This window comes from Olea europaea, chromosome 1 (assembly GCF_002742605.1).
Source record: "Olea europaea var. sylvestris chromosome 1, O_europaea_v1, whole genome shotgun sequence".
Lineage (NCBI taxonomy): Eukaryota > Viridiplantae > Streptophyta > Magnoliopsida > Lamiales > Oleaceae > Olea > Olea europaea.
In genome coordinates this window covers 2,233,651-2,255,731 of record NC_036237.1, presented here as the reverse complement: position 1 = coordinate 2,255,731, position 22,081 = coordinate 2,233,651, and the positions used below count along the sequence as shown (strand labels likewise).

The 22,081-nt window shown below is 36.9% G+C and overlaps 2 protein-coding genes across 13 annotated transcripts; both read left to right on the top strand.

Moving 5' to 3' along the window:
• The first annotated feature begins 819 nt into the window (after window positions 1–819).
• On the top strand, window positions 820–11,862 carry LOC111365472 (serine/threonine-protein kinase BLUS1-like). Of its 12 annotated transcripts, XR_002697475.1 has the most exons (20): window positions 820–1,287; window positions 2,335–2,589; window positions 3,769–3,893; window positions 4,180–4,224; window positions 4,319–4,400; window positions 4,495–4,563; window positions 4,641–4,808; window positions 4,908–4,973; window positions 6,068–6,136; window positions 6,234–6,377; window positions 6,465–6,517; window positions 9,072–9,169; window positions 9,280–9,374; window positions 9,446–9,487; window positions 10,093–10,215; window positions 10,299–10,350; window positions 10,420–10,495; window positions 10,778–11,027; window positions 11,430–11,491; window positions 11,576–11,594. XR_002697475.1 is itself a non-coding variant. In XM_022986055.1 (19 exons), exons 1-19 carry the CDS (start codon window positions 1,123–1,125, stop codon window positions 11,637–11,639), a joined length of 1,836 nt encoding a protein of 611 aa, XP_022841823.1. In that variant the 5' UTR covers window positions 821–1,122; the 3' UTR covers window positions 11,640–11,862. The 12 variants fall into 12 exon arrangements, 8 of the variants coding, with proteins under 8 accessions (XP_022842036.1, XP_022841979.1, XP_022841823.1 ...); XR_002697514.1 differs by lacking the exon at window positions 10,778–11,027 and having other exon boundaries at window positions 821–1,287; window positions 10,432–10,495; window positions 11,576–11,862; XR_002697487.1 differs by lacking the exon at window positions 10,778–11,027 and having other exon boundaries at window positions 821–1,287; window positions 11,576–11,862.
• Window positions 11,863–12,516: 654 nt separating this feature from the next.
• Window positions 12,517–13,627, top strand: LOC111365401 (fasciclin-like arabinogalactan protein 14). Its single transcript, XM_022985951.1, has one exon. It carries the CDS (start codon window positions 12,686–12,688, stop codon window positions 13,472–13,474), a length of 789 nt encoding a protein of 262 aa, XP_022841719.1. The 5' UTR covers window positions 12,517–12,685; the 3' UTR covers window positions 13,475–13,627.
• The last annotated feature ends 8,454 nt before the right edge of the window (window positions 13,628–22,081 follow it).

Below are 22,081 nucleotides of genomic sequence, written 5' to 3'. Positions count from 1 at the left end.
AAAAAGGGAACAACACAAAATTGTTAATTTTAGATAATATTCAATTATTTATATTAAATAAAAGATAATTATAAAAAAAAAATAACATAATTTAGTTTTAATGAAATAAAAAATTAAATTAATTACAAAAATTATAAAAAAAATAAAAATCAATATATATTTTCCAAAAAAAATTACAGACTATTAACAATCGATCCATGACTGTGGCTGCTAACAGTCAACTCGCTGTTAACAGTCGGGTTGACCTACTGTTTTTTGACCGTCTTTCACGAAACTCGTCGAAAATCGTCATTGTCGACGCCATAGAGGTCCAAAAATTACAAAAAAAATCACATTTTTCACCCCAACATGTCCACAATCTAACTACTCATGCTCATAAGATCTAATTAAACCCATTAAATGTCATATTATTCAATAAATTAACCGGGACAAAAAATGTAATATTATTCTATTTTGACAAAAATTTACGAAAAAACTAACCAGTATTGTTCTTTTCGGTGTAGATCGTGCTTCTGGTCGGCGATTTAGCTTACTACGACGTTGGTGTAGTTGGCCGGTGGTTAATCGGTCAATTTTCAGGCGACCGTGCGAAGGTTTGTTTTTTGGTCGATCGATTAGAGAGTCATAGCGTTGAAGGGTAAAATCGTCCTTTTAGTGTAAAGTTTTTTTTTAAACTTAATTTTTTTAATTTATTTACTGGGTCAAAAGTCAATGTCAAAATTTGCTACATTTCAAGAGCCATTTTCGTGTATTTCCTCGTGATATCATCAATGCCTTCTTTCTCACTCAACATCTCAGTCTCACGCGCATGTACTTATTGTATGTATATGTATATCTGTATGACTGTATCTATACATATTCTTTTCGGGTTGCTTCTTTTACTGAATTTTGATTTTCATCTTTTCTTTTTTTTCTGTTTTTCTATTTTGTTGCACACTCAATGACGTAAACTCATTACTTTGTTCTATGTTTGAACTCGCTGCACACAAACAGAGAGAAAAATTGATCATAAGTTGAATTCTGCATTGTTTCGTTTGTCAACAGCGGAATTTGAAATTTTGAATAGAATTGGGATTTCTGAAATTTTTATATTCTGTTGGGGAGTTCTGAGGATTGAATATAATGGAAAAGGAGAAGGAGAAGTATCCTATAGGAGCAGAAAATTACATTCTGTATGAGGAGATCGGGACGGGAGCCAGCGCCTTGGTTCATCGCGCTCTTTGTAATCCTCTTAACGAGATTGTTGCAATCAAAATTCTCGATTTTGAACGCGGAAATTGTGATCTGGTAATTCCCTTGTTTTCAAATTTAGCCAAGAGGTTTAACGCAATTTTCATTGTTTTGCTAATTCAACTTGTGATGTATTTCAAGGAATTTGGGATGTTGCTTAGAATTTTTCAGTGCAAGCTTTGAGTTTAAAATATGAATATAGTATGTATTAAGAAAGATTGTATTTTGCCATTTTGGTTAACTGAAATATACAGTATTGATTGTTAGTTACCTGCTATTATGCACTATTAAGAGGTTTTTACGTACAATCACTCGCATACTTAGATTGTTTCACGATTAAGTGCATGTACCTTTGAGTAGTGCAGTTTGTTTTTTACATGTGAAACCACCTTAGGAATGAATGTTTTTTGTTTGCTAGCTTGAAATGACGGTTTTAGATCTTGTAAATGCATTCAAATTTAAATTGGTTTCTACTAACATTTTAATCGTGATAATATCTGATATACTTGAAAACTCATAACCATTTATTGTCTCAATTTTTGATGGCCTCCACATTGAGACGGTACGGAAGTCAGCGTTCAAGAAATTCACTAAATGAAGTGGCCACCTAGTGCTTGGCCATGAATTACTGAAAGAGAAATCTTGAAGAATTATTTTCTACTCCTCTATTTTTGGAATCATCTCATCTCCGTTTGGATAAATGTCAAGTTGGCCTTAAGTTGATAATACCTTGAATATATCAACCTTCTACAAATGAAGAAATTGGAAGGTACCTTATTTGACAGCATGTTATCAGCAGTTGCATTCTTACATTGATATTAAGTAGAAGTTTTTACTTTGTTGCTCAAGTGGGATTCCTATCTTGCCATGCCTTAGCGTTATCTGTTTTTAATATATATTCCTAACTTTAATCTGGAGGCTTGTTATGTATTTTTATTGTGATTGAATATGAGATAATCCTTAAGGTCATTCTGTAGGAAACTATTCTGCTATAGTTACTTGGTTTGCCTTTGACATATTATTGTTTTGGTTTATTCTGTGGTTCTTTTTATCCTGGATAACACAAAAACTACTTCTGACTTAATTCTTGCATTTTACCACTAGAATAACATTTCACGGGAAGCACAAACGATGGTTCTGGTTGATCATCCCAATGTTCTTAAATCACACTGCTCCTTCGTTATAAATCATAATTTATGGGTTATAATGCCGTACATGGCCGGAGGTTCTTGTCTCCACATATTGAAGGCCTCACACCCAGATGGTTTCGAGGAGGTTGTTATTGCTACAGTTTTGCGTGAGGCATTGAAGGGCTTGGACTATCTTCACCAACACGGTCACATTCATCGGGATGTTAAAGTGAGTGGTTTATTTTTATTAAAATGCCTAATATGTCGTTTCGTTAATCCTTTCCTCAGTTTCTTTGCACCACTTCATTTATTGAGCAGCTAAATTACAAATCATTGTTGCAGACTTGCAGTGTATACCTGCTAACATCATAGTGACTTTTTCTTGGGAAAATTGACGAATCCATTAATGTATTCATAATAGTTTCTGAAACCTTTAGAAGCAATAGGATTGGTTCAGAGTGATCCCTAAAGTCATGGGCAGTGTACGTAGATCATTATATTATACTTTATAATAACTGTCCATAAATGATCTCAACACCGTGATCATAGGCATAGCTTTTGAACTCCTTTCTTGTTTCCTGTTTTGAACACCAAAGCTTCGATATTACTTCCTTCTCATTTATCAAACAAACAAAGCTTTTGTTTGGACATTAAGTAACATCTTCTTTACATTTTGTTAGAGTTTCTGTTGCTCCCCTCTATATTGCTTGGTATCAACACTTAGGCTCAATTACACCTTAAAATATTTTCTCATAAATGTGATTACCTATTGAGAGTGCCTGGAATACTCATTTCCATCAGATATTACTATAGTAGCCTTCTATTCCTTGTAGTTGAACTTCGAAAACTGATTATCCTTTTTGTTACTGCAAATTGAAATTCACTCGTACAAATACCAAAATAGTGTCCCTGCTAATTGACTCTGTACTGCTAATGAAGTTTTAATTATTACAGGAGTTTTCTTCCGAGTCCACTTGTTACAGCTTTTATGCAACTCAGTAAATTTAACCTTTCAGGCAGTTGTAATTTCCCCTCCCTACTGTTTTGCATATTGATATGGATACAACAAGGTAAACGTGTCATTGAACTCATTTCTGTAATTTGAAGCTATATGTAGAAGAGAAGTGGCTTCAGTTCATCTGAAAGTTTATAGTTTCTCCTAGAAGTACAAGGAGAAAACTTTAACTGCACTGACATAATTTAAGGTTCACATTTTCGATTATAGCAATGGAAGTTGATATAGATTCTGGAATAAACAGTAGCATCAATTAGCACTCAACCATCACTGGATAGCTTTTCCAATGCCCTATTAGTAAATTAACACCAGGGTACTGGCACATGTTGTAGGATAGAGCATAAAGTTCTATTTCACACTTATCAGCTTAACATTCGACGACATTTCTTTCAGGCTGGAAATATTCTCATTGATAATCATGGTGGAATCAAACTGGGGGATTTTGGTGTTTCTGCATGCTTGTTTGATTCAGGTGACAGACATCGCATGAGGAATACATTTGTGGGCACTCCTTGCTGGTATAAGTCAAAACAGTAATTGTGTACAAATTTTACTGTTACTTGAGCAATCGTTTCTCCTTGTGTGGTTGATCACTTACGGGAATTCACTTCTTTTTGTCTGTCCTTTATGACAAGAAACATGGCAAACAACAAATGTGTCCGGAGTGATTAAAATATATTCCATAAAGATTAATGCAAACTCCAAACATTAATAACATGTTGATCTTGCTTGTGTAAAGTGTCTGCTTAATCCATCCATTATCAATCTGTTACCTGTAATTGGAGGATATTTATTGTTTTGCAGGATGGCACCGGAGGTCATGGAGCAATTGCATGGTTATGATTTCAAGTCTGTCTACATGCTGCTTACATTTGTCTATTCTTGTTATCCTAATTGAATATTTAAACATATAACCGAGTTAGATGTTTTGCTATTTCTGCAGAGCAGATATTTGGTCTTTTGGTATAACTGCTTTGGAGCTTGCACATGGCCATGCACCTTTTTCAAAGTATCCTCCAATGAAGGTGCTAGTGTTATAATGACATATTTTCTGGTTTTGTGGAAGCCCTATTAGTTTCCCATGATCCACATTGTATGTGTTATATTTTACTTATTCAGGTATTGCTTATGACCTTGCAAAATGCGCCACCTGGTCTCGATTATGAGAGAGAGAAAAAATTTTCTAAGGTATATACGTAATAATCATTGATTAAATATTGCAAGAATCTTTGGACGTGCCTTTTCTTTATGTTTGGTTTCTGTAGTCTTTTAAGCAGATGATAGCTAGTTGTTTGGTGAAAGATCCATCAAAAAGGCCATCAGCAAAAAAGTTATTAAGGCATTCTTTTTTCAAGCAAGCTAGATCAAGTGATTATATTGCAAGTCTTCTGGAAGGGCTCCCAGCTCTTGGTGATCGTCTTCAGGCAATAAAGGTGTGTGATCTTCTGTGGATATGATACTACTATAAGTTGTAAATATCACCTCTACAATATGTTCTGTATTAATGGATGCATGTTTTAAAATTAACCTAGAGAAAGGAGGAAGATATGCTTGCACAAAAGAAAATACCAGATGGGCAGAAAGAGGAAATGTCTCAGGTTTGATTTTTGGCTCCATGACTAACACATAGTTTTCTTGGTATATCAATGCACTGGAGATATACAATGAATGATCTTTCTGATTTTCCATTTACTGAAATGTAGGACATTGGTGTAAAACAATAACAATAGTCTAATATCTAGGTTTTTTTTTTTTTTGTTTGACAACTAATATCTAGTATGTTAATGATAGCGGAGTTCTTTTATCTGTTCTACACAACATGGCGACTATGTGCTGGTTGTAATTCAAATATTTTCTTTCCCTTGACATCTGACTTAAAAAGATACTTTGATAGAAAAAGCGACAAACTAGCTGTATTGGCTCATGTTTAAAAATCATAATAAATCACGAAAAAAATTCTACGTCTTCATCATATAATTTCCACTTGAGCATGTTACATTAATTTACAGCTACCACACTTTTAGTCGTCATTATATAATTTCCACTTTTCCATTAAGATCAGAATTTATTTGGACATGAGTTGGGTCAGCCTCAAATTACCAGGTACAGGAAACAAGATTTTTATATTTGTGTTGGAATATTGCCTCATTCCTAGAGGCATATGCATTGGTAATTTTTCTTTTCCTTGGGCTTATTTGGATTGTCTCATTTCTAGGCAGGACTTCATTTTGCCTTGTTAAGAAATTGGGACGCTAAAAAACTTAAATATGCCCTTTCTTAGTCCACTTAATTTATGTAACCCTCTTTTGAGATGCATCTCTATTTCTCCGCAATCCCCTGCTCCCTATATCACAAACTTTAGACTATTTTCCATCTTACAAACCTCTTAGGCTACTTCTCATTCCACAAATCCGTGAGGTACATTTCCAATTGGTCATGGCTAATAAATTGATTTTTTCAGGTAAATAAAAGCTCAGGTTTAGTGAAAATTTTGTTGATAGATTAGCATAATAGTCAAACTGAAAGTAGAATCTTAATAAGTGGCTGTTAATTTTACAGGAATAATAACTCGTCAACTGTATCTTCTGTTCATGGGTTTTGAAGTTGTTATAGACATGTATTGTGATGATAGGTGTTCGGCTAAGTTATATTTTGTTTTCTACATTTTTAACACCCTTAAGAATATGTGCAGAATGAGTATAAACGTGAGATTAGTAGTTGGAACTTCAACGTTGATGATATGAAAGCTCAGGCTTCCTTGGTATTCAATTCTGTTTAGCCTTCCATTTTTTCAAGTTTGTGTGACTGATCCAATTTTTTTGGGACAGTAATTATATGTCATCTTCTCTCGTTTTCAGATCAAGGATGAAGATATTATAGCAGCAAAAGATGAAGATATGCACGGCAAACAACTTCAGCTTCAGTTATCTTCGTCCAAACAGTTATCACATCTTCAACGTCAATCATCTTTAACGAGTCAACATTCAGAAGTAGTAGATTCTGTATGTTCATACCATTTTTGTTGTTCTATATGAAGGCAGATAGCTATTCGATCTTTCTCTGGAGCCTAACAATACAATTCTTAACAGGATGATAATAGTCAGCCTGCTTCGCTTTCATCGGTGGACTCCACTAATAACAAGTATGAATATCATATATTCATGTTGTCCATAGACTTTACATCATGTTTATAACACGTATGATTCTGATAACTATATTTTTACTGTTTTCAATAAATATTCAGTAATATGCAATTGTTGCCTAGTGTTTACATTTGTGGTACTATTTATGTAGAGTTTATCAAAAAGTAGTTATTGAACTTATTATTTTGTTTAAGGATTGATCATGAAAAATCCGTCGATCATGCAAGCATTGCTAGTTCGACCAGCAAGCAAAAAATATCCCATAATTTGTCTCTTGATAGCAGGAATCACATGGAAAATAATTTGCCAAGTAAACCCGAATCAGATATTACTGGAAAATTATCAGAGGGAACTCCTACATATCCCCATCAGAAGTATAATGTTTGTTTTACACAATCACTTGAATCCTTAAATGATCCGTTCCTTGTACAATTACAGAATTAGTTCTCTTCCATTCATTTTTAAGTTTGTTAATGTGCATTTTCCAATCGAAAAAAGATGATTTCAGCCAAACATTATTCTAATAAAAAGTCAAGCGTGGTAGTAGCGATCCCTTTAAACATTGTAGGAATACTGGTTGTCTTTTACAAATTGTTAGTTTTACTTTTATGAGAACTGTAACTTTTGATTCACTTTTTTGTATGAAATTTGACTCAATCCTAGTTTAAATTTCCACTTGGTTTATCTCGATTTACATATAGGCTTCCTCTTTCTCTACTCTTGGATATACGCGTAATACTAACCAACTTGAATTCCAGTGGAAATTCTTGTTGATGAAGATGTGTTTAGAAGTCTATTTTATACATCTATGAAGCAAAGCAAGGAATCCCCATTTGAATGATTCACAGTCAATATCATTACTAGTACTAAAATTTATGAAGTCGTTTTTTTGAAGATTCAAGAAATTCCAGGATTTGGAGAAAACTTTGTAATCCCCCCTTGTCAGGAAAAGGATCCTCTCTCTCTCTCTCTATATATATAATAATAATAATAATAATAGAAAGTCTGGATATTTATCCAATTTACCTCATTTTTCTTTATAGTACATGGAATACATATGGTGAGCTACAACAATGGTTAAAGAGCCTAACATAGCTAGGTTAAGAGATAGTTGAGCATGTCGTGACATTGTTAAGATCTCATATAGGCCTTTATGACCCTGACTAGTAAATGGACCTTTATGAGCTTCTCAAAAATCTTTTAGGCCATGGCCTGGGTAATCCTAGGAGGACGACATGTCCATATCCCACACTTGTATCTGTAACACACTAAGTTGTGTCCTGCACAAACATGGCATGTCCTATTTCTTATATGTGTTTTAAATTTTCAACATTAGAGGGACACTTTAGGCATACTACACAGGCACATATCCAACATGTGAAGTAGCATGCACTATATTGTTGATATTCTTTTTAGTTCTAACATGCAAGAAACATGCCCTTGACACATCAAGGACAAGGAAAGTCTTATTTTACGAATTAGAATATAAAATTGAAGAAATTTTTTATTATTAGAACATTTGTCCAAAAAAGTCAATATAATGTGAGAAATGTTCTATAAACTTCATGTCGATTCTTTTACATCTACTACATATGTATATATATACATACATACATACATGTATGTATGTATGTATGTATGTGTGTAATAAGTACAATTTTTAAGAAATTAATTTGACGCGTCCTTAACCTGTCGATATCCTACCTTTGTGGAAAATTACAATTTGGCATGGAAAGTGCATCTTAGCCATACATAGATTTGATCCTAGGATTTTTGGTCGACTTGGTTTCCCAATGAAATTCTATTTAGTTGTGAAGTTACTTTGCTAGAGAAGTGCTTTGCCTTCATTATATATTGTCACTGCACTATTCTAGTGATTGTGTTTTGATAAGTTCCTGGGCTAGGCATTCCTAGGAGATTAAATACCCTTTTTATCATCAAAGACTAACACTCAACATTTATCGAGTCAGGAAGACAGGCAGACTCTTCATGAACTAAAAGAAATTTGCATCAAAATTTTCAAATTGATGTTTAGTACTCTAAGATTGAGAATGTTGCTTTATTATGCACGCAATAGCTAATGCTATAAGAAAATCCGGTTAGAGATACAGGTAGAAGTCTATTTATAAAAAAAGGGTTGGTCGGATGGAACAATTGGTATTCAGATTCAACTTAAGTCTATCATAAGGGAAATGTCATCGCTTCAAATCCGAAGGACGCAACAAAAATTCATGAGAGGTAAGATGGGCTCAAGCTCTTCCATAGCGGCTAATACATAGGTTAACAGATTAGGCACGAAGGTTGGATCTTTACGTTAAGGGATTGGTGCGGTACAAGAATTTCGTGCTTTTTTATACTTGTCAATTAGTATTTTGAAAGGAGACATTTAACAGCATAACATTTAGAATCTACCAATAGTTGCAGTTAGAATTACTAATTCATGCACTTTCTGGGTTCTAAAGTTCTGTTTAAGTTATTTATTTGCAAAGCATATATAAAATTTTATGTCATATTTTTCTAACAAGCTTGAATTATTTTCTTTTCATTATTTAGTGATAAACTCCAAAGTGAACCCCAAACCTCATCCTGTTGCAATGGACCTTCCATTTCTCAAACAGTAGATGATGTGCAATTGCAAATGATTTCAAAAGGTTCAAGAGCACCAGACGAGTTACTTTTATCATTTTGAACTTTTGGATTCAAAGAACATTAAATTTGGTGTCAGATTCTTATAATACATGTCTGCACATTTATGATGCAGCAAACAGTGATGAACTTGACGAGAAGGAAAAGTGTCCAGTTGTTCAACAAAAAGGACGTTTCAAGGTTACATCTGAAAATGTTGATGTTGAAAAGGTTAGTATTTGGGTCTCAATGTCATTAATCTTGTTTATAATTGGTTCGGACTAATTATTTCATTCCTGTAGGTGGTTCCAGCTCAAGTGCTACACAAAAGCCACAGCGTGCAGGTTTGTATTTGAAATCATATTAGGAAAACTGACTCTATTATTCTTCATGCACAGAATGTATTGTACAAGGGAGATTTATAGAGGAATGACACAAAGATACCTAATTAAACTAAGAAACTACTTGCACTGCATAACCATAGTCCATAGCTTACATTCCTTCTACTTTTGAGGATCCAGTTCAGTGGGAAGATGAATCCTGATAAATGACTTCTTATATTCAATAACAACCAGAGACTTTTGTTTTTTATAGCTATAATGTTGAAATGCAAATTTCTATATAGCATTTGACTTTATTACTGGTTATATTAATTAACAAAAAGTACAAAAATTCTCGAGATAACAAAGAAATGTATTTAGATTATAATGGTTTACTAATAGATGATTTCTAAGCGATATCTTGCTTCAAAATGGTTTTGATTTTGAGATTCTACCACTCGTTTTTTGGAACCTCGAGATAATTAGAAGTACGTGCTTTAAGACATCTTCAAATTAAAAATTTAGTACTGGTCGAGTTTATGACTTGTTAAATCTTCTCTCAACACAATTTACACCACAATTATTGTTTTCAATTAGAACATCTTATGCATGCATTGTGGGCTATGTAGGTGACATCTCAGCATCCTGCTAATTCTCCACCATTGCCACCCGATGCTACACTATCAAATCCTTTTGGTCTAGCTCTTTTTCCTGCTTTGCAGTCTGTTTTGCATACAAACATTCTTCAAAGGGTATGGGCTAGTCACGAAGTTGCAATCTTCTTTTCCATTCATTTTTCTTACTCTCCTATTTTTTCTTTACTTCCCCTCCCCAACAGGACTGTATTCTTAGTCTCATGAAGCAAATCACCGGACGTGGCTCTACAGGTGTGAGCAATCATTGTATCTCGAGATTTTTCATTTACATCAATTTTTTGTTCTCACCCAAGTGTTTAGCCTTTTCTGCAGATGTGGGATGTGCGTCGATGAACCCTGGCATGGAGGAGAAATCTTTGGTATATATTGTTATAAGGTTGCCATTAAGTAGATGAAATTTGTCAAAACATATTTTAAATAAATATATTTTCCTTCTCTCTAATGGCTTAAACTTTTACATGAGGTGGGTCGAGTTCATGTCTCGCAACTACTAAATTATTAAATTGCGCATGTGTATGGGCTTTGATGAAAAAATGAATTTAACATGCCTAGAAATAAAGAAAAAAATTAAGGAATAATTTCTATCCCTTCTTAATAACTTAAACTTTTAGATGTGATAATTCAATAAATATTATCAACATTTTGTTTACCGTTGCAGTGTCAAATTTTATTGTAACTACACGACTGTCTACTGGGGTTAGGTTATGTACTGTCTACTGGGGTTAGGCCCCAACAGGATTTTTAATTCGTGTCCTCAGGGATTAGAACTCAAGACCTTTCCTTTCTAAAGAGACTTCAATGGGATGTTGGTGTCAGTATGGCAAGTGAAGCACAACCTGACGGTATGTAAGCTAACATCTCCAAGTGAATAGCCCCTGGGAGAATGGTCAAGATTGGGAAAATCGGAGGTCGTTACAGTTACCTTCAGATTTTTAGCTCATGATAACATATGTTAAACTGATGTGTAGATTTGCTAGAGATTCCCTTCCTCTTCAACAATACCCATTACAAGCTTTGATCTATTAGATGATTTACTTATTCAATCATTTTGTGGTATTCACTGGGAATTATGTCTGTTAACATTTTTTGTAGTTTGAATTACTCTTGCATGACTCGCTTAAGAATAATTGTTGAGTCAACATTCAATATCAAATAATTCACCTTTAAGCATTAAATTTTTCATTACTATATTTGCTTTTTCCTTTAGATTTTCGTTTAGCTCTTCTAAACCTTAAATGTCCTGTATGTTTCGTTGGTATATTACCTTTTACACGTTGATTTACCAGTTTTAGTATTTCTTGGTTTTCTAGCTGGAGGTAGCTCATGATCGTGAAAAGGAATTGCTTCGAGAGATAACTGATTTACAGTGGAGGTACTTGTGACTATATCTGCATACCATATACAACAATTAAGGTTATTGGATCGAAATAATTTTTAGTTAGCTTCTCTTATATAGGCTTGTATGTGCCCAAGACGAGCTCCAGAAATACAAAAAAGAGAATGGTCTTGTCAACTCTTGATCAAAGGTGGCTAGACGGGGTATCTACAGAGACAAAATCCTCAAAAACTAGCAGTAAATGGTTTTAGAGGAACAGAAGTTTAACATTTGCATGCTAGATTGAACATTAGAAGTTAACTTTCATATGTACATTTCTTTTCCATAAGCTGATTATATCTTTTTATTGCTCCATCAACATTATCTTATTAAAATCTATCGCTTGATATAGTTTGTTTCTGAATTGATGGGGGGTGTTGCGAGTCTACTTTTATTGCTTTATATTGTTAATATGGCGAATTTAATCTTATTTCCGCCGTCTAAGTTTCCCATTTTCATTTGCTTAAATCTCTTTAATTTTAAACCTTCAATTTTTATAGCAACTCAGTGCATTCAGTTCTCGCAGCATCCACCCTCTATGTCTCAGTGTTGAAGTTACATTTGTTTCGGTTCTATTTTTTTCTCTCAAAAGACCGAAGATGGAGTACTCTGACCAAATAATGCTCACGATATAGTTTAAAAGGTTATTAAGAACACCAACAATTTGTGAATATATTTATCAATTGATTTAACCTTTAGAGTGCTCAAATATTATAATAAATAATAAAGTTCTCAATCCATTCAAGCGATGGAAAGGCAGAAGCCTTCATTGTCCTCTTTAATAAAGAATTTGACCATACTCGAACGGCGGAAATTTTGAAATTCACATCATTCTCTGGCTTAATCCGTGGTATAGATTTTTAAATAGTGTGTGTGTGTGTGTGTGTGTATATATATATATATATTTTTTTTTTTCTCTCTCTCTTTTTGAATGGTTAAGAATTTATTGGATTCTCAATAATTTTCCAATTTCCAATTTTCTTCTTTATGACAACCCATTTAATTAGCAAAAATGCTCATTTTCCACCACATTCTCTTGTTTTTTGACCAGACAATCTTCCTCTAAATAGGGGGATCTGAGCTTGTTCCTACAAACCATCAACATTTTAGGTCCATTCATTTGGATATAAATTTCACAATTTCCTTCCACTCTCAGCATCAGATATCAGAAGTACACAATAAATTGTGAAAATGAGTGCTAAAATTACTCTCTTGTTTTCTTTAGCTTTTGTCCTTCTGTTCTGCAAAGCCAATGCCGCTAACATTACCAAACTGTTGAACCAGTATCCAGACTTCAGCAGTTTCAACGACTACCTAACGAGAACTGGACTAGCCACTGATATCAGCTCGCGCCAAACGATCACGGTCCTAGTTGTAGACAACGGCAACATTTCCCCGTTATCCGGAAAATCGGATGCTGCCATCAAGAAGATCTTGAGTGTTCATGTGATTCTTGATTATTACGACGTGAAAAAACTTGAAAACTTACCGAATAAGACGGCAATTCTTACTACACTCTACCAATCCAGTGGCCAGGCCACTGGTCAACAAGGATTTCTCAATGTGACAGATGTGAGTAGTGGAAGTGTTGCCATTGGTTCTGCAGAAAAGGGTGAATCTTTGGGGGCTAATTTAGTTAAGTCCATTGCTTCACAGCCATATAATATATCACTATTACAAATTAGTACTCTTATCATCCCATTGGGAATTGACAGCACAACCTCAAAGAATTCGACTTCTCCTTCACCATCTCCAAGGCCTGCTTCTAGCCCGAAGAATTCTCCGAGTCCTAAGAAATCGCCCCCAAGTGATTCTCCATCACCCTCCAAATCCCCCGGTTCGCCTCCTGTGCCTTCTGATGCACCAGCTGCAGATTCACCAGCACACGATTCCCCTAACGAAGGCACGACTCTCCAGCTTAGTCCGTTTGTCATGTTTATAATAGTATCTTCAGCTGTGTGGCTCATATCAACTATATGAACTAGCACTAGCGTTAAATTATTCCAAAGTTTTGCCTTTTGTTTTGATATTAACATTTTCATTAGATAAATGGATGGTTCTCGATTTAAAATGGAAATAAGTTGTATCAGATTTCTATCTTTTTAATGAGATCTCCAATTCTAATTTTTTTAATTTCTTTTTCATTTAATTTATTTTTCGCCTCTCCGTTAAGATCTATAGCTTTTTCATTTCTACAGCTCTATGCTGATATGTATTTGGTACTCGACATGATATAACAAAAATACGATAGCATTTCACAATCTCGTAAAAAGGATCAACAAAAGCAGAAAAAGGAAAAAAGAAAGGATCATAAAAGGAGTTATAAGACATCAGAAAAGAAAACTCAAGAACTGAGCTGAAGAAACCTTTGTGCCGTAGGATGCGTAGAAATCTGATCTGGTTTCAGTATTTCAACAATCTCACCATCCACAAGAAGGCAAACTACATCAGCAATCCTCTGGATTTGTTTGATGCTGTGGTAGACAAAAAACAATGGTCATTCCTCGATCTGTCTTCAGCTTTATGAGTACATTTTTCAAGGTTCCGAGTCAAGATTGGAACCAACGAGCTTGTGGGCTAATCGAAAACCTTCATTAAAAAGGGTGCATGATTTTAATAAGCACATGTTCGTGCCAAAATTTACTCGATAGGTTATCCCGGGCTCATTAGCTAAGGTCCTAGCAAGTGCTGCTCTTTGAGCTTGACCAATAGATAATTCTCCACCAGATTTGTTGAAGAAAGAAGAATCACAATTAGCAAGAGCGAGTAATTTGTAGACGTCATTGTCATGTACATTATCTGCAACTACAACTGTGTCTCCATAGCTTTCATCATTAAGGTGATTAATACAAGGATATGATGTGCAATATGCTCTTATAACAAAATAAATTTGCCTCAACTGATCCACGGTCAAGGGTACAAGTGAACAATTTTATAAAGCTCCACTCGATTGAACACCCCTCATCAAGCTTGAACCACAAAAAATCGGAAATATTATTCACTAATACATACTTTCAAAGATAGACGGAAGCTGGAATAAGATCCCGACATTGCAACGAACGCTAAGCACATCAAGATCACATATGTCTACACCATCCAAGAGCACAGAAGCAGAGGGAGGCTCCCATAATCTGTTAAGTGCCCAAAAAACGTTGACTTTCCACTTCCACTTGGCCCAATGATCCCCATAATCACACGTTTGCGTTGACTTTGCTCAATGTTGTGACAACCTTGTCTGAAACATTATTTAGATCCCTTACCAACAAGGTTCGGTTCCCGGTCGTGTCACCAGCCTCGTCCATGACTAACAGATACTCTCTTGCACCATTTATATCATCAAGATTCAAGATTAACTCAGAAAAGACTTCAAACACAAACACACAGTAAAAGGATAAATTCAAGGTAACAATCATATTCATATATAGTAACTGTTGGGATTTTCTAACTTTGAAACCTTTCCATAGCATGAAATCAATTTTAATTAATAGCCTAGAATTTTCATTTAGTCCAATTGTTACGCCCCTAACTAAGCCACTTCGGTACTCAACCACTTCGGCACAACATTCACACCACTCTCCGAAGCGCCATGCGTCCATCCGATGTAGTTTCGAAGTGATACCGATTTCTGACGACCTCATGATGCGCTACAAGGTGAAGAGTAGATCCAATGAAGCAACCGAAGTGTCCCTCAACGCCAAAGCGTTGAAGGATCCGAGGCACTCCCTTCACAGATCCCTCCGTCGCCACTGTCAGAAAGATATCTGTCAGGATCTTGATGTGACGTCTCCATAGGTATAGTTGATATGACACATCGACTTTATGTCAACTCAACCCAGAAGAACTAATTGTCCGCCCACACTAGACACAGCTGATTGATGCATATGAGCAGACGCCTCACACCGTCAAATGCATACACGTGTTCCACATCCAGTGGTGCTCTACATCTATAAATACCCAAGATTTGGCAAGAGACAAGTAATGAAACTCTTATAACTTAGCTCTGCATACTAAGAAATATATATTCTCCTCTCTACTCTCTTACATAACTTGAGTACTGTTCCGATCACCCAACACTGACTTGACCATCGGAGTGTATGCGGCCGCCACCACCACTGCTGGTTCGGGCCGTGTGCTTCTGACCGTAGTGTACACAGAGAGGATTACTTGGAGTAGCTATCTGTTGGCCACATGGAGGGTCCAATTCTCGAGGTCAACACTACAAAATTTTCCTCTTCTATATATTTCTTATGATTTCTTTAGTTGCATGGTTCAATCTGTGAATTTTTTCATTTTTTTGTTCGGTCTTTTGATAAATGAAGAGGAGCCTCGCCGCCACTGAAATGTAGGGCCTTCCATCTAACTATCACCGGAGCTGCAGAAGTGTGGTACAACAGATTACCACCCCTGAGTATCAGAAGCTGGCCAGACTTGAAGAAGGCATTTCTAAATCAATACCTTTCACAAAGAGAAGGAGATGCCCTAGTGCAACGCGTGCAAGATATGAGGCAAGCTCCTGGCGAGTCGCTGAAAAGCTATCTTACCAGATTCACCGATGAAATCACATACTGTGAGCAAGTCATTGACAAAGAAGCTCTTTCAGCCTTGAAAGGTGGCCTCAACATGAACACTTTGTTCTGAAGAGATGTACGCAGCAAGAATCTCACCACCTATGACGAGCTGGTTGAAATGATGAGGGTGGAAATCGTTAATGAGGAGATGATTGACCGCTGAAATCGTACGGCTCAGGAACTTCTCCCGCCTCGGAGGCAAATGGGTCAAGGACTGGCCACACACCTCGTCACCCAGCAATGGACCCAGGTCGATCACACAATAGCCCCCACATCCGGATAGGCATTGACTTCAGCCACTCTAAATGCAGTGCCAGTGCTAGCATATGAAAATGCTCTTGCCGAAAAAGGACCATCTGGGGGAACAAACAACAATTGGAAGAAGAAGAAGAAAGGATCAAACAGACCCTTGGAAGGAGCAAGGTTCTGCACCTTTCACCAATTTTACGGACACGACACCAGCGGATGTAGGGATGCTCCTCGATCCTCTAACCGGAGTAACCTACTCTCCTTGAGGAGTGAATACACCCGCAGGTCCACCTCCCCGAATAAAGGAGAGGAGATATAGAGACCAATCACCCCGGAGGAGAGAATCCAAGGACAGAGGAGAATTTAGGCATAGGGATCAGGCCCCATCTGGAGGCCAAATTATCAGAAAAATTGATACAATCATTGGAGGACCTCACATCGAGGGCAACACTATGAACGCCTAGAAGAACTACACAAGGGAAGCAAATGATCCCCCAATGATTACTTACATAGTCAATCAGACCCAAGAGCCACTTTCTCTCAAGAAGATGCACAAGGAGTTCACCACCCCTTGTGACGTGTTGGTAGTAAGAGACATAGTGGCTCGAAATGGACTCAAACGCATGCTCGTTGATAGTGACAGCTCGGTGAATATACTGTTCGGATCTACCTTTGATAAAATGCAGATTAAACATCGATTGATCTCCATGACTGACCCGCTATTTGGATTTACTAGCGGAAGTATCATCCCACGAGGGCGAATTACCCTACCTGTCGAGATGGGGTCAGCCCCCTAGTGGGCCACCACTTCATGGAGTTCCTGGTGGTGGACCATAGATCAGCTTACCATGGAGTATTGGGCCGACCTGGCTTGAAAAATCTTTGGACAATCACATCTATCCATTACTTGTGTATGAAGTTCCCAACTGAGTATGGGATTGCTACAGTGCGAGGCGACCAAATGGGCTCAAGGGCATGTTATCTCAACTTTCTACGAAAATCGAGCCCCGCGCCGTTAATGTCATTATAACAAAAGTCGACAACGAAGTCGACATGGACGTAGAAATGCTTGACGCTCCTGAACAAGGGTATTCCTCCGAACAGGAGGGAGACGTAGACATGGTGGAGGCCCCTGAAGAAGGGCACCCTCTTGATGAGTTGGATCCTCGAATTATCGAGTCAAAACCAAATGCGACTCCAATGGAAGAACTGAAAACTTTCCCCATCAACCCTGAGGACCCCACTCAGGTCTTGCGAATAGGGAAAGCATTACCCCCCGAGGTGAAAGAAAAAGTGATGAACTTCCTGAAAAGGAATCTGGATGTCTTCACTTGGAAACACGAAGACATGGCGGGAATAGACCCAAGGATCAGTTGTCACTACCTTAACATCAACTCCTCCTGTGCCCCACATCGGCAGAAAAGACGAGCCCTCAACTCAAAGCGACATGAGGCGCTCAAAGAAGAAGTCGAGAAACTTAGCAGCAGTGGCTTCATCAGAGAAGCTATCTACCCAAAGTAGATATCCTACCCTGTCCTCGTAAAGAAACCAAGCGGGAAATGGAGAGTGTGCGTAGACTTCACAAATCTGAACAAGGCGTGTCCTAAGGACAGCTTCCCTCTCTCAAGAATTGACCAACTGGTAGACTCCATTACTGGATATGAGCTATTGAGTTTCATGGATGCATACTCAGGGTACAACCAGATACCCATGTTCCGACCTGATGAGGAATCCACATCATTTATCACAGACACAGGATTGTATTGCTATAAGGTGATGTCATTCGGATTGAAAAATGTCAGAGCTATCAGAGGTTGGTTAACATGATGTTTGCCGAGCTCATTGGCAAAATTATGAAAGTCTACGTGGACGACATACTAGTTAAAACCTCCAGGCGAGAGAACATGTAAGTCACCTCGAACAAACCTTTCAGATTCTTAGGAAGTACAACATGAAATTGAACCCCCTCAAGTGCACCTTTGGAGTTGCTTCGGGTCAATTTCTAGGATATATTGTGAACCAGAGAGAAATCGAGGCAAATTCATAAAAGATAAAGGTCATACTGGAAATGAGGCACCTCAGAAGCCAAAAGAGGTACAAAGTCTCAATGGTCGAATAGCCACGCTCAACCACTTCATTTTCAGAGCCACTGATAAGAGCATACCTTTCTTCAAAATCTTGAAGCAAAGAAAGAATTCCAATGGATGAGCGAATGCAAGGAAGCCTTCCAAGCACCGAGGAAGCATCTGGGAGAGGCACCCCTACTATCCAAGCCTCAACCGCAAGAGCCACTGTTGCTGTACTTGGCGGTTTCAGATGAGTCTATTAGTGCAGTCCTTGTCAAAGAGGAAAACACGCATCAACTGTCAGTGTATTATATTAGCAAGACACTTCTCCTAGTAGAGGCGCGCTACCCAGATATGGAGAAACTTGTCCTCTCCCTAGTTACAGCGTCGAGGAAATTGAGGCCGTACTTTCAGGCCCATTCAATTGAGGTTCTCACCAAATTCTCCATGAAACAAGTATTGCAGAGAACAGACGCTTTAGGCCATTTGCTAAAATGGGCAATCGAACTTCGCGAGTTCGACCTACTGTTCCGGCCCCAAGACGCCATCAAAGGCCAAGCCCTCGCAGATTTTGTGACTGAGGCCCTTCCATAATTGCACTTCAAGTCCTTTTCCTTCTCTTTTCGCTCGTTATACTTCTTTCCGGGGTTTTAGCCTACAAAAGTAACAATTACACAATTATAAATAGAAATTTACTCAATTTTATCAATAATAAAGTCCCAAAAAGTGCTAAATAAGTATGTAAAAATACACTTATCACACCCCCAAACTTGAGCTCTTGCTCGTCTCGAGCAAGATTGACTTCTAAAATAATCATGCAAATGCAAAAATGATCAACATATTAGATACCTTGCCATAAATATCATAGAGTTCAAAATTGTATATCAATTCACAACCATACTTCCAAATAATGCTATAAAAAATAATTACAGCTTATCTCATGTTCAATCAGTGTGTGTGTGCATAGCCATTTTCAATCATCATCTAAACTAAGAAAAGACTATCAAGACAGTAAAATTTCTAAATTAGCACCAACCCGACCCTCAGTGGTCAAATATATTCTTTCCCGCTCGTAAGATTCACACTCAAATACAGATATCCCACTTCATTTCCCAAGTGTAAATCTAAAGGTTGCTCTCAAACACTCTTTTCTTTATCGATAAAAAATACTCAACTAGCATGCATTATCAGATGAAAATAAAGTAACTGAACATGTAGAACCGCACAAGATAGTATAATCACTCACTCTCAAGTGTATAAGATTGGGTACCGTTTCGCTCAGATCATTCCAATGAAAATGTTCTACTATAAGCTTGCATATTTTCTCAATCGTCACCACTTAGATCACATGCATTACATAAATCATAAGGTCTTTTCAAGGTTGAAATGTGGCTTAATGTTAAGGTGTTGAAACATTTGGATAAGTGACTACGAAGCCTCAAATAAATCAGTGGAGTGAAAAATATTCAACTCAGCTCAACATAGACAGAATCTGTACACAACCCTATCCCTCCAATCAATAACTTCTTACTTATCATCAATTCAGCACAATCACCCTTTTTCTTCTTTCAACTCTCAGGAGAAGTTATAAATTTAGTCACTCAAAATCAGTCTCCTCCACATATTTTCCCTTGTCAAACAATTTTTATTTTTTTTTTACCTTGGAACCTCAAATGATATTGATACCCCCAAACTTCTTTTCTTTCACACCCAACATTCAATAAAACCAACAACACTCCACTAGCTTTGAGGGTTGGATAAAGATATTGTTTTCTGGAAATAAAAACTTGTAATGTGGGTAAACCAAAGAAAAGGCAAATAGGCTCAAAGGGGTTATCAAAGGAAAGAGTAATTTCATGGTAAGCTATTTGGCTAAAGTGGTAACAAAAATTGCCTTAATCATATTCATGTATACATGTATCAATGTGATCTTGAAAAGAAGCAACGCAAGTTCTAGAGAATCATAATCATGGAATAATGTCACACCAGAAAGAAATGATGAGACTGTAATAAATGTCAATCTATCGGCTCAAAGTCTCACCAGCTTTTGTGTTCACCCTATTCAGTTACTACATCTTCAATGAAAATAACAAACTAGCTAATTCAACATTTCTCACAGTACAAGGTAAAGTGAAAGAGAATAAGACATAAGTTGATATACTGTTTCAAGTAACTCACAACCTAAGTTCTTACCAATTCAAAAATTTTCCAACAAACAGCTATTTCCACATCTAAATGATAATTAATCATGACTATGTTCAATGTAACTCAAGATCTCACATAGAATAAGCAATTTTCGAATTGAAAATTTTTACACATAATAGCATATTTGGCACGCATGCATAGCTTATGAATCAAGAACAATTTCAACATCACGCATTTCAAAGCCAGCAAGGCTCACCAAACATGTCGATATAACACACAAAAAATATGTACAAACACAAAAAGAAAGCCGACAAGGCTCATCACCCCCAAACTTAATTCACACATTGTCCTCAATGTGTAAATAACAAGCTAAAGTAAAGTGAGATAAGGAAACTTCCCTGAATAGCCATTCGTAAAGTGGAACCAATGCATTTGCTGGACTTATGATGAACGTGAGTCACTTGGATCAAAGACTTCTTTGCACATGAATTGTTCCAGAACCTGGGAGATCCAGAAATGGCTGGGATATCAAAAATTTCCTACAAAATAAATATATTAGTTCAACAATATAATAACCAAAAGCATTAAAAGTAAATAAATAAAACAAGAGTTAAAATAGTTGGGCTGCCTCCTAATAAGCGCTTGGTTATAGTCCTTAGCTCGACTATAGGGCATCTTTATTCCGGATCTTTGAAAGGAATGGAGGATTTTTCATTAGCAAAATCACCTCCCAAATATGGTTTCAATCTGTCACCATTTACTTTGAAATTCGCCTTTCCTTCATCAAGAAGCTCAACCGCTCCATATGGAAATTTTTTTACGATGGTGAAAGGACCCAACCATCTGTAGCGGAGTTTTCTAGGAAATAACTGGAGTCTAGAATTGTACAGAAGAACTTGTTGCCCGACAAAAAACTCCCGCCTCACAATGTGTTGATCATGCCATCTCTTTGTCTTTTCTTTATAGAGACGTGCACTCTCATATGCATCAAGGCGGATTTCGTATGGAAATTTTTTTACGATGGTGAAAGGACCCAACCATCTATAGCGGAGTTTTCTAGGAAATAACTGGAGTCTAGAATTGTACAGAAGAACTTGTTGCCCGACAAAAAACTCCCGCCTCACAATGTGTTGATCATGCCATCTCTTTGTCTTTTCTTTATAGAGACGTGCACTCTCATATGCATCAAGGCGGATTTCGTCAAGTTCATTCAGTTGGAGCAATCTCTTCTCACCGGCCAATTTTTCATCAAAATTCAAGGCTTTGATAGCCCAATAGGCCCGATGTTCGAGTTCGACTGGTAAATGACATGCTTTTCCAAATAGAAGCCGATATGGAGACATACCAATCGGCATTTTAAAAGCAGTCCGATATGCCCACAATGCATCGTCCAACTTCTTGGACCAATATTTTCTTGATGCATTGACCGTCAACTCGAGAATTTTCTTTAACTCTCAATTAGATATTTCAACTTGGCCACTTGTTTGGGGATGATAGGGAGTGGCCACTCGATGATTCACTCCATATTTGGTCAAAAGTGAGTCGAAGAGGCGATTACA

Bases quoted from the DNA above. Each gene is read 5' to 3' on its own strand.
- LOC111365472 (XM_022986055.1), top strand. From the start codon at position 1,123: ATGGAAAAGGAGAAGGAGAAGTATCCTATAGGAGCAGAAAATTACATT. The intron at 9,170-9,279 runs GTTCAAGAGCAC...TTTATGATGCAG, and splicing joins ATTGCAAATGATTTCAAAAG to CAAACAGTGATGAACTTGAC. The intron at 10,351-10,419 runs GTGTGAGCAATC...CCAAGTGTTTAG, and splicing joins CACCGGACGTGGCTCTACAG to CCTTTTCTGCAGATGTGGGA.
- LOC111365401 (XM_022985951.1), top strand. From the start codon at position 12,686: ATGAGTGCTAAAATTACTCTCTTGTTTTCTTTAGCTTTTGTCCTTCTG.